The sequence below is a fragment of the Theropithecus gelada genome, chromosome 15, assembly GCF_003255815.1.
Source record: "Theropithecus gelada isolate Dixy chromosome 15, Tgel_1.0, whole genome shotgun sequence".
Taxonomy (NCBI): Eukaryota; Metazoa; Chordata; class Mammalia; order Primates; family Cercopithecidae; genus Theropithecus; species Theropithecus gelada.
Window position 1 is genome coordinate 34,017,100 of NC_037683.1, and position 22,500 is coordinate 34,039,599.

The 22,500-nt window shown below is 39.8% G+C and overlaps 1 protein-coding gene across 2 annotated transcripts in view; it reads right to left on the reverse strand.

Moving 5' to 3' along the window:
* ZNF462 (zinc finger protein 462) overlaps nt 1–22,500 on the reverse strand; it is a 151,856-nt gene that overhangs the window by 18,509 nt on the left and 110,847 nt on the right. For both annotated transcript variants that reach the window (XM_025360577.1, XM_025360576.1), the window contains exons 9-10: nt 21,285–21,421; nt 11,192–11,415 (exon numbers count right to left, since the gene is read on the reverse strand). In XM_025360577.1, coding sequence (XP_025216362.1) covers nt 11,192–11,415; nt 21,285–21,421 — 361 coding nt within the window. The remainder of the gene's footprint in view (nt 1–11,191; nt 11,416–21,284; nt 21,422–22,500) is intronic.

Below are 22,500 nucleotides of genomic sequence, written 5' to 3' on the forward strand. Positions count from 1 at the left end.
ACCATGGCTATACTGGCTGAACACAGGAAGGAGAAAGAAAAAGTATTAACAATAACGTGATATTGCAAAATGTGATGGGATAGAACAGTAGCATCCTTTCAGAATTTCTTTCAAAATAAAAGCCTACGAATATTAAAAACAAAGGCTGATAGAGTACCCAGAAGGATATAGAGCACAGAAGTCAAGGAAGATATCTACTTTCTTTTGCAATCACTGTGTCACAATCAGAAAATATATTACCATCATACCTAACTTAGCAAAAGTCCAGACAAAACCACTTATTTGGAGAAACTCAGCATAAATTCAGACACAAGTACTCAAGGAAGCTAGGTGAAAGACATCACTAAGAAAGGCTCAGAGCTTTGTGGCTGGCCAGTTGAGCAGTTGTCAATCTCCTGGACCCAAAATGCAGAGGGAAAAGATGCTAATGGATGCTGCCACATTTTGCTTATTTCAACAGGATACTTAACATTTATTTAACAAACAACTCCTGAGGCTTTACTGTATGCTGGGCACTAGGTTAGATTTTGAAAGAAAGGTGAGATAAATAAATCTGCCTTAAGAAAGGAGAAGAAAAGTTCTATGGAAGCTTAGAAGCTGGGACGAAGACTTTTGACTGGGGAGTTTAGTGGATGGTTTCAAAGGTAAGGTAAAGAACATCTTCAAACGCCTATTTGAGAAATACTGTTTAAGGTTTTGCTGGACACACCCCTCTGAAAAATGGTCACACCTCTTGCTCATCTAATTCTGGTTTCTCTGTCTTCTACAACACACGGAAGAGACAGAGCCACGGTTAACAAATAAAGAAACAGAACTACATGAGGGAAAGCAGAAATGAAATGGCACAGTCTTCTAGAGAAGGCTTCAGCTTGCAGAAATCATTGTAGTTGATAAAGCTAAAGCTGCTAGCATTTAGTTCAGAAATAAAAAGCAATCAAAAAAAAAATGTGGCCAAAGGTGTGTTTTATAATTTGGGAAAAATTCGTCTTATGATTTATTTGGGAAGAATCTTTGGAGAAAGATTCTTCATTTACTTCTCATTTCCTTTTCTGGAAACAAATGTCCTATGTGACTTTTTTGGCCACTGTGGATTTCACTAGTCCAAAAAACTGAGCAATTTTATTAGAATAACTAAAATGTTGATGATTCCTTCTGAGCTTAATGTTTTGCTGTTTCCCTCAAACTGGCAAAAAGTAAGATATGAGTTTCTTAAAGAGTTCAACTGCCTGAGGCTCCATTTATATAAAAAATTAAAAACATTTCAAAGTAAATTCAATTAGTGAATGTGTATTGCCTGAATAGACTATCCTTCTAAATTTAATATACTGAACATGACAATTTTATGAGCAGAACAAGTTAGAGATAATATATTTTATGTTCCTTAAACTAGCAAAGAGACTTCAGAATCATAAAGAACACTAACAAGGTATTGCATATAAACTTTCTTTAAAAAAAACTATGTGTATTTTTTAAATGTGAGAAATGCAAGGTTTGTTTTTCTTCATGACTTTAAGGTTCCTAAAGATGTTGTCTTAGGCTGGGCACAGTGGCTCACACCTGCAATTCCTGCACTTTGGGAGGTCAAGGTGGGAGGACTGCTTGAGCCTGGGAGTTTGAAGCTGCAGTGAGCTATGATTGCGCCACTGCACCTCAGCCTGGGCAACAGAGCAAGATCCTGACTCAAAAAAGATAAAACGTTGTCTTCATCTTTCAACATTATTGCTAATAAAGGGCAATACTGATAAATAATTCACTATATGTGTTGGAGGGGAGAATGTTGGGGGACAGAGAATGCAGGGAGTGAAGGAAGGGAGAGGGAAGTAAAGGGGAGAGGGGTGGAGGGAGAGCCTACACTAGCCAACCTTCTAGAGGACCCACTGAGATTAAAAACAGACAGGGAGTCAAAGGATAAAAAAATAAAATTTCAAATAACCTGCACTGTTTACTTTAGATCCTAAGAGATTAGAAGTGATGCCTTGCTCACTAGTAACAAAGATAAAGATCTAGGAGGAAAGATTGTGTTTATCACCTATAAAATGAGAGTTCTGATGGTTATCCCTTTTGTACTCTGGCTTCTGAGGATAAACATGCAGCCTAAATCGAGTGCACTGGAGATTTTGTTTCTTAGAAGGAATGGTATATTTGACTTTAAGGACCTTTCTTGCTGGTACCAGGATTCTGTCCAGTCTGTGAATGATAATAGTCTGACATCTTTATAGATGTTCCTGAGGTTTACAACCTTTGCAGGCAGAATTCAGAAGTCTACTTTTGAATGTTCAGTTCTTTTTAATGAAATCCTTTAACTGAAAGTACATTCTACGTGTCTTATAGTTTATTCCATAGATTCTCCCTACCACACAAATCACCTAATGCTATTTGTAGAAGAATATAATGAGCACTGCACTGTTTTACTGGGAAAAAAAGTGAATCCCTATTTGGAACCAATTGCTAAGTCTATTCCACATTAATCCAGATCCTGAGTATCTTGTTGACATAGCTGTTCTCAGGATGAACATCATAAAAAGACTACAGGAAATTAGCATTTATTGAGGACCTACTGTGTGTTGGGTTATGGGAAACTTGCATCCGTTTTAGATATTGAGGTATAATTTACCTACTATAAAATGTATCTATTATAAGTAAACAATGATTTTTAGTAAATTTATATATTTGTGCAACCCTCACCACAATCCAGTTTAAGAACACTCTCATCACTCTGAGAAGCTCCTTCATATCCTTTGTAATCAATCCCTGCTCCCATCTTCCAGGCCCAAGTAACTTCTTAGCTGCTTCCTGTCTCTATCATGTTGCCTTTTCTAGAAATTTCACAAAAAAAGAATTATAAAATACGTAGTCTTTTGTGTCTAGCTTCTATCCACATAACATTTTTTGGATTCCTCAATGCTGTTAAATGTATCAGTAGCTCATTCTTTTTCATTGCTGAGTAGTACTCCATTGCATGGATACGCCACATTTTATCTATTTATCCACTTTATGTGAAGGTACGATTGATAGGTCAGACGGCAAGTGTACGTTTATAAACAAATGCCAAACTGCTCCAAAGTGGCTATGCTATTTTACATTCCAATCAGCAATGTATGAGATTCCAGTTTGTCCACATCCTTGCCAACACTTTTGATACTATCAGCCTTCTTAATTTTAGCCATGCTAGCTAGTGGTTGGGGAGTAGAATCTTATTATTGTTTTAATTTATATTTCCCAAGTGGTGAATCAAGTTGAACATCTTTTCATGTGCTTATTTGCCATTTGTATATCTATCTTCTTTGGTAAGGTGTCTATTCAAATCTTGTGCTCATTTTTAACTGAGTGGCTTATCTTCTTATGGTTGAGTTGTAAGATTTCTTTAAATATTTTGGTTAGAGCCCTTCGTTAGGTAATTACTTTGCAAATATTTGCTTCTAGTCTGTTGCCTGCCTTTTCATTTTCTTAATGGTGTCTTCTTTTTTTCTTTCAGTTGTCCGTAACTTTTGCATCATATATAAATTTTTTTTCCCTAACCCAAGATGATATAATCTACTATTCTTCTAAAAGTTTTATAGTTTTAGTCACACATTTAAGCTTATGGTTCATTTTGATTATTATTATTTTTTGAGTAGAGAGTGCTGTAAAGGTCCAGGGACATAATTTGCATACACAAATCCAATTGTTTCAGCACCATTAAAAAATAAATAATCCTTTCCCTATTACCTTAACACCTTTTATGAAAATCAACTGATCACATATATGAGAGTTTATTTCTTAACTTTTGCTTCTGCACTACTGATCTATGCATCTATCTTATGTCAATTTATAGTGAGTTTTGAAATCAAGATGAGTGAATCCTCTGATTTTGTCATTTCTCCACACTAGGCTATTCTAGGTCATTTGCATTTCCATATAAATCTTAGGGCCAGTTTGTCACTTTCACCCCCAAAAAGCCTACTGGGATTTTGATAGAGATTATGTTGAATCTGTGTATCAGTACGAAAAGAATGACCAATATTGAGTCTCCCAATTAATAAACATGGTATATATTGCATTAATTTAGTTTTATAAATTCCTCTCAGCAGCACTATAGTTTTCAGTGTATAGTTCTCATGTTAAATGTATTCTTAAGACTTTTGTTCTTTTTGATGTTAGTGTACATGAAACTGATCTTCTTAAAATTTCATTTTCAGGTTGTCCCTTACTAGTATACAGAAACATAATTGATTTTTGTATATTAATTTTATATCTTGCAACCTTGCTAAGCTCATTCACGTTCTAGTAGCTTTTTTTTTTTTCTTGTAGATTCTGCGGATTTTCTATCTATAAAAATCACATTGTCTATAAATAAAAAGTTGTGTTTCTTCCTTTCCAATTCTCATGCCTTTAATTTCTTGTTTTAGCCTTATGGTCCTTGACTTTTATATTTGAATTGTCAGCATAATTCTGTTTAGTACATTGTACACTGACACCCCATTCCTCTCTCATGAACCCTGAAATCAGGTGTTTGTATATCTTTCCCCCTAACAAATGACCATTTTTAGCCAGCATGTAATTCCACTGGCTGTCAGCCAAAAATTCAGTTTCAATAGCACTGCCATCTTTATATACAAAATAGTGCTTGGAGAATTATTTCAAAAATTCAAATTGCATTTTGTACCCATCATGTAGGGAAAAAAGATTAGAAAATGAGAAAAAAAAGTATTGCTATCTCAGTAATGAGTCTCATAAACCTAACAATTGAGACAAACATGAGAATCATTAGGCATGCTGAAAGTCGCAATTCTTTAGCCTCAATTAGGTGCTCATTGGACTTAATAAGCTGGTCAACCATGAGGAAGAGAAAAAAATTAAAGAACATAATATGACATAGTGAAAATATTACATTAAAGACTGTGTCTAAGAAATGAGACAGACAGCAACACAATAATAGTGGGAGACTTCAAAACTCCACTGACAGCACTAGACAGGTCATCAAGACAGAAAGTCAACAAAAAAACAATGGATTTAAACTATACCTTGGAAAAAATGAACTTAACAGATATACACAGAACATTCCATCCAACAACCACAGAATACACTTCTATTCAACAGTGCAGGGAACTTTCTCCAAGGTAGACTATGACGGGCCATAGAACGAGCCTCAATAAATTAAGAAAATTGAAATTGTATCAAGCAGTCTCTCAGACCAGAGTGGAATAAAACCAGAAATCAACTCCAAAAAGGAACCTTCAAAACTATGCAAATACACAGAAATTAAATAACCTGCTCCTGAATGAGCACTGGGTCAAAAATGAAATCAAAATGAAAATTAAAAAATTCCTCAAACTAAATGATAATAATGGTATAACCTATCAAAACCTCTAGGATACAGCACAGGCAGTGTTAAGAAGAAAGTTCATAGCCCTAAACACCTACATCTAAAAGACTGAAAGAGCACAAACTGACATTCTAAGGTCACACCTCAGGAACTAAAGAAATAAGAACAAACCAAACCCGAACCCAGCAGAAGAAAGGAAATTACCAAGATTAGAGCAGAACTAAATGAAACTGAAACAAGCAAACAAAAAACAATACAAAAGACAAATGAAACAAAAGCTGGTTCTTTGAAAAGGTAAATAAAATTGATAGACCATTAGCAAGATTAACCAAGAAAAGAAGAGAGAAAATCCAAATAACCTCATTAAGAAATGAAATGGCAGATATTACAACTGACACCACAGAAATACAAAAGATCACTGAAGGCTACTATGAACACCTTTACACACATAAACTAGAAAACCTAGCAGAGATGGATAAATTCCTGGAAAAATACAACCCTTCTAGCCTAAATCAGTAAGAATTAGACACCCTGAACAGACCAATAACAAGTAGAGAGATGGAAATGGTAATTTAAAAATTACCAAGAAAAACAGTCCAGGACCAGATGGATTCACAGCAGAATTCTACCAGAATTGGTACTCAAAGAATTGGTACCATTCCTTTTGACACTATCCCACAAGACAGAGAAAGAGGGAACCCTCCCTAATTCATTCTGGGAAGCCAGTGTCACCTTAATACCAAAATCAGCAAAGGACATAATCAAAAAAGAAAACTACAGACTGATGCCCCTCATGAACACAGACACTAAAATCCTTAACAAAATACTAGCTAACCAAATTCAATGACATATCAAAAACATAATCCACCATGATCAAGTGGGTTTCATACCAGGGATGCAGGGATGGTTTAACATACATGAGTCAATAAATGTGATACACCACATAAACAGAATTAAAAACAAAAAATCACATGATCATCTCAATAGATGCAGAAAAAGCATTCGATAATATCCAGCATTGCTTTATGATTAAAACTCTCAGCAATATCGGCATACAAGGGACATACTTTAAAGAAATAAAAGCCATCTATGACAAACCCACAGCCAACATAATACTGAATGGGGAAAAGTTGAAAGCTCTCCCTCTGAGAACTGGAACAAGACAAGGATGCCCACTCTCACCAGTCCTCTTCAACATAGTACTGGAAGTCCTTGCCAAAACAATCAAACAAGAGAAAGAAATAAAGGTCATCCAAAATTGGTAAAGAGGGAGTCAAACTGTCGTTGTTTGCTGATGATATGATCATTTACTTCAAAAACCCTAAGGACTCCTCCAGAAATCTAGAACTGATAAAGGAATTCAGCAAAGTTTCCAGATACAAGATTAATGTACACAAATCAGTAGTTCTTCTATACATCAACAGTGACCAGTGGAGAATCAAATCAAGAACTCAACCCCTTTTACAATAGCTGCAAATATACAGCTTAGGAATATACCTAACAAAGGAGGCAAAAGACTTCTACAAGGAAAACTACAAAACACTGCTGAAAGAAATCATAGATGACACAAATGGAAACATATCCCATGCTCATGGATAGGTAGAATCAACATCGTGAAAATGACCATACTGTCAAAAGCAATCTATAAATTCAATGCAATCTGCATCAAAATACCACCGTCATTCTTCACAGAATTAGAAAAAACAATTCTAAAGTTCAAATGGAACCAAAAAAGAGCTCACATAGCAAAAGCAAGACTAAGCAAAAATAATAACTCTGGAGACATCACTGATATGGTTCAGCTCTGTGTCCCCACCCAAATCTCATCTTGAATTGTACTCCCATAATTCCCATGTGTTGTGGGAGGGGCCTGGTGGGAGATAATTGAATCACGGGGGCAGTTTTCCCCATGCTGTTCTCGTGGTAGTGAATAAGTCTCATGAGATCTAATGGTTTACCAGGGGTTTCCGCTTTTGTGTCTTCCTCCTCTTTTTGCCTGTCGCCATCCATGTAAAACGGGACTTGCTCCTCCTTGCCTTCTGCCATGATTGTGAGGCTTCCCCAGCCACCTGGAACTATAAGTCCAATTAAACCTCTTTCTTTTGTAAATTGCCCAGTCTCGGGTACGTCTTTATCAGCAGTGTGAAAACAGACTACTACAATCACACTATCTGGTTTCAAACTGTACTATAAGGCCATAGTCACCAAAACAGCATAGTACTGGTATAAAAATAGGCACATATACCAATGGAACAGAACAGAGAACCCAGGAATACACCCAAATACTTATAGCCAATTGATCTTCGGCAAAGCAAACAAAACATGAAGTGGGGAAAGGACACCCTTTTCAAATGGTGCCGGGATAACTGGCTAGCCACAGGTAGGAGACTGAAACTGGATCCTCATCTCTCACCTTATATAAAACTCAACTCAAGATGGATTAAGGACTTAAATCTAAGACCTGAAACTATAAAAATTCTAGAAGATAACATTGGAAAAACCCTTCTAGACACTGGCTTAGGCAAGGACTTCATGACCAAGAACCCAAAAGCAAATGCAATAAATACAAAGATAAATAGTTGGGGCTTAATTAAAGATCTTTTGCACGGCACAAAGAATAGTTAGCAGAGCAAACAGACAACCCAGAGAGTGGGAGAAAATCTTCACAATCTATACAACTGACAAAGGACTAATATCAGAATCTACAATGAAATAAACCAAATCAGTAAGAAAAAAACAAACAATCTCGTGAAAAATTGGGCTAAGGACATGAATAGACAGTTCTCAAAAGAAGAGATACAAATGGCCAACAGACATATGAAAATGTTCAACACCACTAATGATCAGGGAAATGCAAATCGAATCCACAATGCAATACCACCTTACTTCTGTAAAAATGGCCATAATAATAATAATAATAATAATAAAAACAGTAGATATTGGCATGGATGCAATGAAGAGGGAACACTTCTACACTGCTGGTGGGGCATAAACTAGTACAGCCACTATGGAAAACAGTGTGGAGATTCCTTGAAGAACTAAAAGTAGAACTACCGTTTGATCCAGCAATTCCACTACTGGGTATCTACCCAGAGGAGAAGTCATTATTCGAAAAAGACACTTGCACACGCATATTTATAGCAGTACAACTCACAACTGCAAAATCATGGAACCAACCCAAATGCCCATCAGTCAATGAGTGGATAAAGAAAGTGTGATATCTATCTATCTATCTATCTATCTATCTACCTACCTACCTACCTACCTACCTACCTATCTACCTATCTGATGGAATACTACTCAGCCATAAAAAGGATTGTATTAACGGCATGTGCAGCGACCTGGATGAAATTGTAGACTATTATTCTAAGTGAAGTAACTCAGGGATGGAAAACCAAACATTGTATGTCCTCACTGATATGTGGGAGCTAAACTATCAGGACAAAAATGCATAAGAATAATACAATGAACTTTGGGGACTTGGGAGGAAAGGTGGAAGGGGGCAAGGGATAAAAGACTATAAATAGTGTGCAGTGTATACTGTGGGGGTGATGGGTGCACCAAAATCTCACCAATCACCACTAAAGAACATACTCATGTAACCAAATTCTACTTGTATGCCAATACTCCATAGAAAAATAATTTTTTAAAAAGACTGTGTCTAAGATGCAAAGTATAATTAGTGATTTTGTAAATATGTTTTAGGTCTTCAGGAACACAGCTGCCATTATGATAGGTACAACTATTATTATATTTGAACACAATTCAATTAACAAATATTCTAAGGAATGTATTGGGTCTCAAAGTGGGGGAAATACAGGACTTCATTTAATCTTACAAAACTTCTGAGAAAGGTGTAACAATTCCCATTTACAAACTGGAAAACAAACCCAGAAATTTAAGTAACTTGCTGAAGCAAATGGTGGAGACAAGATTAAAATCCAGATCTTTTCGGTTCAAAAGCTCTTAATTGGGCCGTATGTTCCTGAGCAACTCATTTCCATGATCCGTACCTCATAGCCTCAGCCTTGCGCCCACTGCTGAGGAACCCTCTGGTTCCAAGTCTGTTATGGTTTCTAACATTTTCTGGATTTCCCCAGTGATTTACAAGCTATTGTGCAACAACTAGAGAATAATCTTCTTCCGGATTTGTTCTGTCTGAAAATATCAGCCTAGAGGCTTAAACACTGTAATAAAAAGGTCTGAGGTAGTTATGTAAATAAGATACATGTGAATAATTATAGAAAGCTTGGTTTGAAAAAGATGAGTAATTTACCCTTGAGGTTGGGGAAGAAATGCCCAGGAAGTTTGAATAAGAAAGGATATGAAAAATTTTAAGTGAGGTAATTCAGGCTTTTCCTCTTTGCTTCATTTTTTCAGGCAGACATATTGGAAAATAAATGTATTCCAAAGCAGAGAAGTTACCATTAAACTGTTCCATTGTGGACAGGTGACAAAGCTCAGCCTTCTCTCTCAACACCCCACAGAACAATTCTAACCTGTGGATGCAGATGATTCAGACTAAACTCTTTATAACGTGGGTTTGTAAGACCAGAAAAGAAGGGCTATATTTCCACTCATGAGGATACGGAGCAAGGAAAAAGCAAACAATATCAAAAGTGCTTCTCCCTGTGCCTTCAGTAAACACTCAATAGATGTTTTGGACTTGTTGGCTAATTAAAAAGCATTTTGATAGGCTCTTGTCATTAAACAAATACTAATTATAGCTTCTCCAGCCCTCTGGGCAATACATAAAACCAGAAATGATCATCTCAGTTCATGAGATGCCAGATGAGCCCTGCGCAGAGTGAGGAAGTTGTCCTGTGTGATTTCTACCCTCTGATCGGCAAACCTCTGGAAGAGGATTTTTTTTACAAATCCTCCATTTTATGTCCTGTACTAATGTATTCATTCTCGAGTCTCCTTCCCCTCAAAACATACATTTTACAATCCTTATAAATGTTCAGACATACTGGGTAATGCCTTGACAAATCTTTGTAGTTAGCAAAATAATGGAAACCACCTACATGATTGAGAAACACAGAGGTAATTCTATCAGAATAGGGGTTGGCAGCTGTGGGCCCACAGCCTGTTGCCTATTTTTGGAAATAAACTTTTACTGGAACACAGCCTTATTGGCTCATTTATGTATTGTCTATGGCTGCTTTCTTTCTTTCTTTTTTTTCAGACGGGGTCTCCCTCTGTCGCCCACGCTCAAGTGCAGTGGCACTATCTCAGGTCACTGCAACCTCCACTTCCCTCCTCAACCTCCGAAGTAGTTGGGACCACAGGTGCACACCACCATACCTGGCTAATGTTTTTTATTTTTTGTAGAGATGGGGTTTTGCCATGTTGCCCAGGCTGGTCTTGAACTCCTGGACTCAAGTGATACGCCTGCATGGCTGCTTTCTTAATTAACACTGAGACTACATTTTAGGCCTGCAAAGCCTAAAATATTTACTATCTGGTCCTTTATAGAAACTGCCAAACCTTGTGATTTAAAATGCATTAACATTTCAAATAACATAGCAAAATACTTCTTTTAGAATAAGCTTTAAAAAATGCAAAGTATAACGTTTTATGTACAGTATAATCACAGTGACATAAAACAAATGAAAGTTGGTCTAGAAAAGAGACCAGAAATGCTCAGCATTTGGACTGGTGTGGTAGAATGACAGGTGATTTCCCTCCCACCCAACCTGTGTTTCACAATTTTTTAAAATGACCTTATGTTTCTAATAGAAGACACTAGACCTCACTTTGAAAGCTCTTTGAGTTCACATCTCCATCTGGTACACAGTGGGCGTGACCAAATGCAGTGGCGTATCCCCCCTGGCCCCTCCCCACAAGTGTGCTGAGGCAGGAGCAGGAAGCCCTGGTAAGTACCTTATGCTCATCCCGAAGGTGGCTGTCCAGTTCCTCCGTGTGCTTGGTCTCATAGTAGCAGAGCTGGCATTTGTAAGGTTTCAGTTCATTGTGCTTTTCTATATGTTGCTGGAGGCTCTCATCACTGGAGCAGGTGAAGGTACACTTATCACAGCGGAAAACTACTCCCTGCAAGTATTTGGACAGTTTGGACCGGCAAACTTCAATGGGGACGACGCGCTCTTCTGTGGAAACAAATTGAATGGAAAGATGGGAATTTTTACCGATGGCAAAGCAGATGTTCTTTCTTTGGAATGTAAGAAGAAACTCACCCAATCTTGCTGCTTCTCATGGATCCGGTTCCTTGAACTGACATACATGCACACTGCCCCTCCCCTAACCCCCAAACAACATATTCCTCGGGAATGAGAGGGTGTTTTTTGTTTTTAAGACCAAAAGCTTCTTTGTGTACTCAGTACCCAGAATGACCTACAAATAGAGGTGGGGCGGGCTAGTAGGTGCTTGCTAATTCCTGAATGGAGGTGATTAAGGCAAGGGGGAGGAATGGAAGTAGCTGCAATTTTTACCAACATTAACGATTACTGACAATAACCATTAGCATGCCTTCCTTCCTCAGCAAGTGTAACTGAGGCTGGACTTACAGATGTTTTCAAAGGGGAAAGAAACTGACATTCACCAGGCACCCATGTGCTGGTACCTTTCTATCAGCAACTTCAGGAGCCTGGAGTTACTCTCATTTTTACAAATAAGTACACATGGGTAACAGAGTCTTCAAGCAACTCTCCAAAGGTCATAGACATTTGGCAAAGCAGAGATGTGAAACCAGGTCTGCTTAACTGTAAATCTATTATTTCTCACTATTTCCAATTCCATTCTCATTTCCCCTTCTAAGGTATTCTCAAAGAGACTCTTCCCTCCTTTTGAAACTAAGGTGATTTCTCATCTAATATTAAGTCTGAAAGCAAACCTGTACACTTTCGTTCACTAAAACTCCAACTCCAACTATGAAGAGCTCACAAATGAAATGACTGCAGGCAACAATCGCGGGGGGGGTGGGGTTGCGCAGGAGACATGGAGGATTTGTGTCTTTTTAGACAGTCTGTAATCTGATTGTCAGAGGGAAAAAATAAAAGAGAGAGAGGATTTGGGTGCTTTTCCCGTTAACATACCAAATGCTGTAGGGCTGGAAATGTGTGTGCTTGTTTATTTTGCACTCTCTCACCCTTGTGTTTAACTGCTCAAATTAAATTTCACACCAGTCTGCCCAGAGTATCAGCGCACACGCCAGATATCCATAACTGGGATAAAATTAAAATCTGTGCTATTTATGCAAGAATCAAATATAGCGTGTGTTTTCATGCTGTGTCTGGATTTCAGAAGACTCAGAAAGTTTACAAATGGACGCACACAACATATACTTATATTATTTAGAAACAGCAATGTATTATTAAGTCAAGAAAGCACGATTTATTCCCAGAGTCACTGAATAGCAACATTTCCAGGGCATTGGTACGTTGTGCGCCAATGCGACTCACTCTTCAGAGTCCTCCCTTTGTTGTTGGCCAGTGTGCAGGCCCTAGGGAATTTCTTCCCCACCCAATGTCATGCCTTAGTCTCAACCACAACACTCTGATTGTAGGGCAGTCACTGCCTTGCGAGTCCTTGAATGCAGCGATTAATCGGCCAGCGAAATGCTGGGCAGAGGAAGCGTGGAAGGTGGTATCTGCAACATACTCCCTGGAGCTCTAATGCATGTTATTTTCCCTATACAAAGAATCAGTTGCTTACTTAGAAATATAAATATTTTTAAACCCAAGTATAGCAGACAGCTAAGAAACACATGATTATAATGTAATCCACACATTTTTTTAGAATAGCAACTGTTTAAGTCCTCTAACCATTCAGTTGTATGGTTTGGTGTAAACGGAGAAAAAAAAATGCTTTGGCATAAACTAGTAAATCTTAAGGAGCTCATGCTAGGATATTCTATTCCTGTAACCCAGGGTTTCTAAAAAGTAGCGTTATTGAGATTTTGGGACAGGATAATTCCTTGTTGTGGGGAACCAGCCTGTGCATTGTAGGATGTTTAGCAATAACTGTGGCCTCTACCCACTAGGTGTCAAAAGCACCCCTTTTTCTCCAGTTGTGACAACCAAAAATGCTGCAGACTAACACACTCTGGGGAGGCAAAACTGACCTCAGTTGAGAATCACTGCTCTAAGCAAAGTGCCAGGCATTACCTGCAACTACGCTGGGTAAGGCACTCATGGACAGAACCCATGAACAAGCTGGTGTCAACAGCAAGAGATGGGGCATGCAGGCTGAACTGGGGGAACTGCCCCCATGCTGGGGACATGCCTTTAGACCTTAGGAGTTCGTGGGAAGTGTTGACACGAACTTTACTGGCATCTTCCTTGGGACTGCATCCCCTTTGCTCTCTCTACATTTTTGTTCCTGATTTATATGTTATCATCTCTACTGCTTCTACTCTCATTCTTTGGCTTTGCCCTGTCCTGCCTGCCTTGGTTCTGTTGACCTCTGCAGTGATGAAGAACAGCCGGGTATCATTTTTCATATAATGATGTCCCGCACGCCTCAAAGATAGTCATTCAGCGACTCTCCAGTCTTCACTTCTCCACAATTAATAATCAGTTCTTTCAAACTTTTTTTATGAGTCTCCTTTTCAATTCCTCTACCACTTAGGTTGGTTTTCTTTGCAGTTTCCAATTTCACTATGTGTGTCCAAGTGAATTTTACACAAAGTCATGAACAGTCAGAATCATACTCTGAAGTTCAAGTAATTATTCATGTGAACGCCACTGCAGTCTATTCAGCGCTCACAATGGTTCAAGCACCGTTAGGTGTTCTGCTCTTGACATTCTAACTTTTTATTCGCATGACACCCTGCAAAGTCAGTTCTGTTTTCTTCAGTTTGTTGATGTGGAAACTGAGAACTAATCAATGTAGCTACTTCCTCAAAGTTACACCTCTGGTTCAGCAGAAAGTTGTGACGTAGGAACACAGGTCTTCTGATCCCTGCCAGGGCCCTCCTCCTGCACCCCTGATAAGAACTCTCCAGTCTGTGTGTGTGTGCTTATAAGCTTTTCATTTATAATATTTAAAAAATGCAAACGCTACAGATTTCTAAGGTAACCCTTTATGTCGGAATGTCTTTCAAGCACCTTCTACAGTTGAGGAAAGGGTCAAATCCCTGCTTAACTTAATCTGAAATCTAGAACTTCCCATTTCCAAACTAAGACATTGCCAGTCTACCAAATCTCTTCATTATGTGAGTTTTTACTAAGATATTAATTTTAGAAAAAAGTTAGCTTTTTCCCCTTTCTAAAAACATGGTTAACATGACCAAGATAAAAATAAAAAAAGACAGACTTTAAAAGGTGGGCAAACGACTGACAGTGTTTTCTGAATGAGGTCATTCATTCTTGAGGCAAACGAAGGACATAAAAGTTAAAAAGTGGAATGGTTCCAGGTATAGACTGGGCTCTCCCTTGGTTACAGAAGCTCAGTGCTTAGGGTTTTTTCTATGGGGGCAGTGACAACTGTGGGTCTTTTTGACTTCACACCTCTCAAAATTACCTTGGGTGAAAACTCAAGGCCTGAATCACACTCATTGTGACTCAGCTTCTAGCACTGGCTGCAAAAATATTATGACTTCACCAGTTCGACTACAAGATGGATTGTGTCTCTCATCTCCTCCTACTCAAAAGATGCTTGGTGCTACAGCAGGACATAAAACCAAAGAGGCTGGGCCTGAGAGTAATGTCACATTGAAGCACATGTGTACTAAGGTGCAACAAGAGCTGAGAATAGCATGCTTTCAAGCCTCCATGGAGGTCAGTGGAAAATTCTGCACAGTGGCAATACAGAGGGTTCACTTCTGCTCGCATTGGTGAGAAACCACACCACTGCAGAGCCCAGATTCATCTAGTAAAAATCCTTCCTGAAAGGCACACCACAACACAGGTGGGTTTCCTTCCCAGAACATGCCAAGTCTACACGAAGCAATGAGATTTGAAGTTCTTTACTCCACCAAAGCTTTGCATGCAAATTGCACCAAAGCGAAGAAGTGACAAAGTCTGAGTATTAGAGAAAACTATGAAGAAAATAGCATTATTTTTAAATTATCAATCATCCCAAAATGTAGCCATAAACAGATACACATAAACACAAGCAAAACAGTTCCTGGTAGGAAGTATGAGGTTTTGATGTTAGCCAGGCTGCCATCCTCAAGCTAGAAGGAACTGGAAATCGTACCTCCAATTCTATCAGGCAAAGGTATTTGGGGAAGTTGAAAGGAAACATGTAATTTCACTGAATAAAATTAAAGATTGGCAATTTCACTGTAAACTTTATTCTCAAGAAAAGTGACACTGATCAGACAAGTTAGGGGAGACTACCTCCGTTCCCAAGGCTCCCACTTGCAAGGTTCAGATTCAGCATTTGTCTACATATTAGGAAACAGAAACTTTAAGTTAATATGCCAATTAAAGACCCATAGCAGTGATTTCATGGTTCCAAAATTACAATGTAAGTATTTAGCAAAACTGTGTTTCATGCCTAAAATCTGTGGCCAGTTTTTAAGGCTCACTATGGATGTACAAGATACATACATATGGGCAAAGCTATGCATGAAACATTGTGCTTTCAATGGTGATCAACTCAATAGGAATACCCTCATAAAACTATTTATTCACCTGTTTTTTTGTCTCTCTTCTCATTCAAGTTCAAATTCCTTCAGTGCAGAAACCTTGCCTGACTCTTCATGGCTGTATCCCTACAGCTTGAAACAATGCTAGAGCTGTCTCCTCCAGCTGCCCAAGATGCCAAGAGAAAAAAAGGCCAAGGGGAAGAAGATGGCCTTGACTCCTGCTGTCATGAAAAAGCAGGAGGCCAAGAGGGTGGTGAATCCCCTGTTTGAGAAAAAGCTTAAGAATGCTGGCATAAGACAGGACCCCCCGCCCCAAAGGGACGTTAGTCCCTTTGTCAAATGTTCCCACTACTTCTGGCTATAGTAGTAAAGGGCTACCCTAGAAGCAGCTCCAAATGACTCCCGTGATTAACCAGTTCACCCATGACTTGGACCCCTAACAGCTCTCAACTGCTTAAGCTGGCTAGAGACAAAACAAGAGAAGAAGACTGTTGGCCTGGGTTGAGAAGAAAGCTGCCAGCAAAGGGAATGTCCCCACAAAGAGGCCACCTGTCCTTCCAGCAGGAGTTAATACTCTTACCAGCTCGGTAGAGAACAAGAAAGCTCAACCAATGGTGACTGCACATGATGTGGATCCCATGGAGCTGGCTGTCTTCCTGCTTGCCCTGAGTCCTAAGAAGGGAGTCCCCTACTGTATTTCAAGGGGATGGACAAATTGGGGTGTCTAGTCCACAGGGAGATCTGCACTACTGTTGCCTTCACACATGTTAACTTGGAAGACAAAGGCACTTTGGCTAAGCTGGTGGAAGCCATCAGGACCAATTACAATGACAGATATGATGAGATCCCACATCACCGTGGAGGCAAGGTCCTTGGTCCAAAATCTGTGGCTTGTACTGCCAAGCTGTAAAAGGCAGAGGCTAAAAAACTTGCCACTAAACTGGGTTAAATGTATACTGTTCAGTTTTCTGTACATAAAAATAATTTTAAAATCTCCTTCAAAAAGCCAAAAACAAAATATGCTGGCATATAGTGGGTGTTCAATAAATATCTGTTGCACGAATGAAAACCTATCAAAAGTCCTACCACTGACTTCATCCTTGAAACAGAAGTTCAGGGCTTAATTTTTCCCTAGTTAAACTCATCACATCATGGTCAATCTCACCAAATATTGATCTGACCTAAGTTCCTATTTCCTGAATGAGATGGGTCTACCAATCCTTTGCTTCAACCTTTGCTAAATTAGTATTCAATAAGCGTCTCATCAGTAACCTGATCAGAATTTGTCCTGGCTTCCCATCTGTCTCCTGACTAAAGTTCCAACTTCTATATTAGTATCCAAGCACTTCGTACTTTGGCCAGAACGTACTTCTCTGGTATGCTTCCCATTCTCTTCAGGACACCGGAAATGTCTAATACCATTCTGCAAATATATGTTGCTTCCACTGATCTGAGTAGTTTATTAAATTGTCTCTTCCCTCGTGTAGTGGGTTGAAAAGTATCCCCCATAAACTTAAGTCTACCTGGAACCTCAAAATGAGACTTTATTGGTACACAGGTTCTTTGCAAATGCAATCAGTTAAGGCCACACTAGATTAGGGTGGGCCCTAAATCCAATGACTGGTGTTGTTATAAGAAGAAAAGAGGGTACAAAGAGATACACATAGGGAAGAAGGCTCTATGAACATGGAAACAAAGACGGGAATGATGTAGCTATAAGCCAAGTAGTGTCAAGGAACCCCGGGAGCCATCAGAAGCTAGGAAAAGGCAAAGAAGGATCCTTCTCTTGTGCCTTCAGAGGAAACATAGCTCTGCCAACACCTTGATTTCAGATTTCTAGCTTCCAGAACTGTGAGAGAATACATTTCTGTTGTTTTAATCCACACAGTTGGTGGTCACTTGTTACAATAGCCCTTTTAAACTAATACACCCTGCCTTAAGTCTTCTCTGCCTGTTGAAATGTTATCATAGATCAGTTTGAAAGCCACTCCTCTCTACCACAAACAGAAATAAACCTCCTAGGTACCCGTCACTCACTGTCTTGTGTATACTATGCATATGCTCATCTCTGAGGAGAGTGGGTACTGGATCTTATGTTCCCCATTTTGCCCAAAGAACCAAGCATAGTGTGTTATGTAACAAGCAAATAATGAATGCTTGCTGAACACATGAGTAAACATCATACTATCTTTTGCTGTGGCCAACACAAATCACTGATTAGTTCACATTCAGATTTCCCATGAGCGAAGGAGATTCTCTCCCTACTTAAATATATCAATTTATACAGACAAAAAGCAATGGAAACTCTATTTTTGCCAGCAGTAGCTCTGTCTCTGGGCCAGTTCAGAAGTTGGTTTTCTTGCTTTTCATCCCACATACTTTAATTAACTAAGACCTCAGAAAGATCTTGTACTGTGGACCTGAGAGACCAAGGATGTCATGGATAGAGCAGGAAGAGGAAAGTTGCAGAAGGAGCCACATCTTGTTACTTTGAGATCAGCCCCAATACAAAATTGCAAGGCAGACACCCAACCCTGTCTCTCAACTTGTTAAGGTCAGCTTCCTACTGAGCTGCCATTTTGAGTAGAGATGGACACCAAAGCCAGGCTGGGACACAGATGGTTGACACGGCTGTGTCCTGCCTGTGGATCCATGGACTTCCTCTGTGACCTCAAGCCCGTCTGATAATTCTGTCCTTGAACCCAGCTGCCACAGCTACTAGAACACTCAATAGGGTGACACTACCTCTCTCAGCGTGAGAGAGCGATGCCTGGTGGGTAAAGGCAAGAGCTGTGGGTCAGACAAGCCTGAGTTTAAATCCCAGCTGGATTACTTATTAGAGATTTCATGTTCGTCAACTTGTAAGCCTTTCTGAATCTATTTATTTCCTCATCATGGGGGACAACAGTCATCCACCACACAGGGTTTTGTGAGAATTCTATAAAATGACATACTGTAAAGCACTTAGTACAGTACCTGCTAGGCAAGCAACCGGCAACAGTAACCAGTGTTGTTATTATTGTTAATGTTATTATTACTATTCATCCTCAAATGCTCATGTTCATTTCAGATGGATGTTTTCTGACCTTGATAAGCACTCTGAAAATGATCTTTACAAGTAAACAGAAGAGACCACAAATAACCAGTGACAGGTAATGTGATGAGACATGGGATCAAAGGACTGCGATTGACTGCTTACCAGTTGGATGACTGTGGGTGAGTGATTCCAGCTCTCACGGGCCCTGCAAAACTTACTATTGTATTTATGGCGGGCACAATAAACACTACATTATACACTGTCCCCTTCAGGAAAATCTGCCAGACAAATTTCTGAAAATTTCCTGAACAACATTTCAAAAAAGTCTAACAAGCATTTGAAATCTGGTTGTTACTGTGGTTTTCTTTTCTCCCATGGCAGGCAAGGAATCTCAGGGCCAAATCTGCAGCCCACTGTGAACAAGTGCATGGCACCTCACAGTATCCACTGGGTATCCAAAATCTCAGCTAGCTTTTTCATACTTAGAGGTGAACTTTCCATTAGTTTCTTCTTATTTTGCATTTACCCCAATTTCCTCATTTGTTTTTAATCCTATAGTTCTGCAGACAAAGGTTCTTAAAACCTTTGTGAAATGAAGTAGATGGGAAATAAGTACATTAAATTATAAAAGAAATAGTTTGTCTCAATCTCAAGTTTCACACGCATACAAGGGGAATAGAGCAATCGTATCCTTCACAATGTTGCTGGAAGATGAAGTGAATGTGGGTGTAAGTGGCACTTTGTTGAGGGTAGAACATTATGGGAGTATTTGTGGTCGTAGTGTTTAATCTCTCTTTGCTTCCCCCCTTCTTGTGTTCTCAGCTCAGGGAGGGAAAGTCATTGAGCTCGTTAGGCATCAAAGCTCTGTTCCTGCCAGGCAGCAATATGGGAAAAGAAAGGAACCAACCACAGAAAGTGAAGATTCACCGTGTCTGTTTGCTCGGCAGCAGCCCTGCTGATGGCCCCTTACCAAGCTGTGATAGGGCACAGAGCCACCACAACACATGGGCTGGGGGACCGGAAGCCAGGTGACTGAGGCGGAACACCAGGCGGGACCACTCGGGCCAAGAATTCCTGCCTAAATGTTCCTATGCTGCTTCTCCCAGCTTGCAGGTGGACATCCTAGCCAGCAACGATCTCATGTCTCGTTAGAGTACAAGGGGGAGGAGGGAAATCTGTGTGTGTTAAATGTCCAGCCTTCCACTGAGTTTGCACAGACATTTGTGTGTCACAAATGTACTGGCCAAAGGCAATGGCTCAGGGAAAATGTGAAGTGTGTTGCAAATGGCTCCCAAATACCCAGCATTTCAGAGTGAGTGACATCTCAGCAAGACAACAGATGACACTCATTGCTTTTGAGGTCTATGTGACAAACATTGAAAGGCTTTCTAAGGTCAGAAGCAAAGGAATAAAGATAGGAGGGAAGAGGATGAAAAGAAGGGATGGAGAGAAAGAATGAAGTAGATGGAAAGATCAGTAGAAACACCAATCAAGACTGGCAATGAGCACCCCACTAATCTTTTTCTATCCACCTGTGGCTTGAATCTTTTCAGGACAAAACAGGTTCTACATAACACATTTTTCCTTCCAATGCAGAGGAAGCCTGTTGTTTAACAATGTTTTAATTGACCAAGGGTAAATGCAACTCTAAGAAAGACCGAAGTGGACTTAAAAGAAGTATCACTGTTTATCAGCAGGAACCAACATTTATGGAACAGTCATTATGCATCCATTATGAAAAACCACTGGACACTTTACCCATTATCTCACAGGTACAATCATCTCTTTTAATGGATGGAGAGGTTAAACACAGTAGGCTCTAAAACCAGAATTTAAATCCAAAGCCCATGGATTTTCTGATTATTACTAGAATATATAATAGAGACTATTACTAGAATGCATAATATACATTATCTTAAAGAATTCTCTCTCCCTCCAACCATTTCAAGGGAAGTTCCACGTTCTGCTTTGGAAATCATTTTGGTCTTCTTGAAAGAATCTCTCACAGTCATAGAGCTCTTCACATTTCACATTTGCTTTCACCCACCCATTTTGTTTCTTGTTCATTCCTTCTACGCAGTCTACGCAAGGCTGTGGGTGGCAGAATTTTCAGAATGTACAAATCCGCCATGCTGGGAAGCCCTACAGAAATGTTCACTGCAGAATCCATCACCTTTGCCTCCCTCCAGGTGGAGGAAATACACCCAGCAGGAAGGTGTTTTTACCCTGTTGGCTGTCACTGTGGTTATCACTATGGTTTCTTGCCTGAAGATAAGGTGAGGAACAAGGCACAGGTGCTACTGCCACTCTGAGACAGCATCCCTAGAAGGCCGTCTCTGCTGCCTGCCCACCCCCTGCATCCAAGAAAACCAAGTGAGAAAGGTTACCTCGGTGCAGCACGATGTGGTCAATCATGTTGCGCTTGTATTTGGTGTGATAGAGGCAGAGAGGACAGCGAAGATCTTTGGGGCCCTCCTCGGGAACCGCTGAGTGCCCAGCTTCCACATGCATAGTAAAAGCAGATCTAGGAGAGAGATTGGGGAGAGAGGTAATGTGTGTAACCAGGGATCACTGCATTTTCACATTTCCTGCTGGCAAACCTGTTATATATGTCCAAGTGCGGCTCTCCTGCTTGCGGGGCTAAAAAAAAAAATCTGTTATTCATGTTTGTTGACCACCCAGAAACTTGGTCATTCAACTGATATCTGAACACTGTCAAATGGTGGTAACTTCTTTCCGGAAACTGTGCCCTGGGCTGGGTTCAGAGCCTAGTTTGAAAAGAAACAAATTCCCGAACACCTTATTCCTTTTTTTTTTTTTTTTTTTTTTTGAGACGGAGTCTCGCTCTGTCGCCCAGGCTGGAGTGCAGTGGCACAATCTCAGCTCACTGTAAGCTCCGCCTCCTGGGTTCATGCCATTTTCCTGCCTCAGACTCCCAAGTAGCTGGGTCTACAGGCGTTTACCACCATGCCCAGCTAATTTTTTTGTATTTTTAGTAGAGACGGGGTTTCACTGTGTTAGCCAGGATGGTCTCGATCTCCTGACCTCGTGATCCGCCCGCCTTGGTCTCCCAAAGTGCTGGGATTACAGGCGTGAGCCACTGTGCCTGGCACACCTTATTCTTAAAAATTAAAAATTGTCTATTAAGAATATGAAAACAAAATCCCAAAAAAGGAGCTGTTTTTCATCATGCTTGGGAGAAGAGAGACTATTTTAAAGCTAGGTTGACTTAGAAATTGCCTGCATAATTCCTCACAGGTAAGGAGGGGCGGAGGGCAAGTTGTCCAGGAAGTCAATCATCATGATTGACGATTAGGTAAACTAAGTGTTGTTGTACCAGCTTAAAGGTGGAATGGTACTGCTGCCTCTTCCTCCATCCTTTTCAAATCTTCAAAATTTGCAAAGCCTTAAATGTCTCATTAAAATCATAAAGCCAAGACTTTAATGAGCAGGGACCCTTTCTTATGAACCCGAGTGCTGCTCTCTGGAGAAAGCCTCTGCCTGTCTGTTGGCTCTTGCCCTCTGGGGTCCTCTAGCCTTCTCTCAGTACCAAATCGCACACGTATTTATCTGAAAAGTAACTAGAGCAAATTAATACAGATA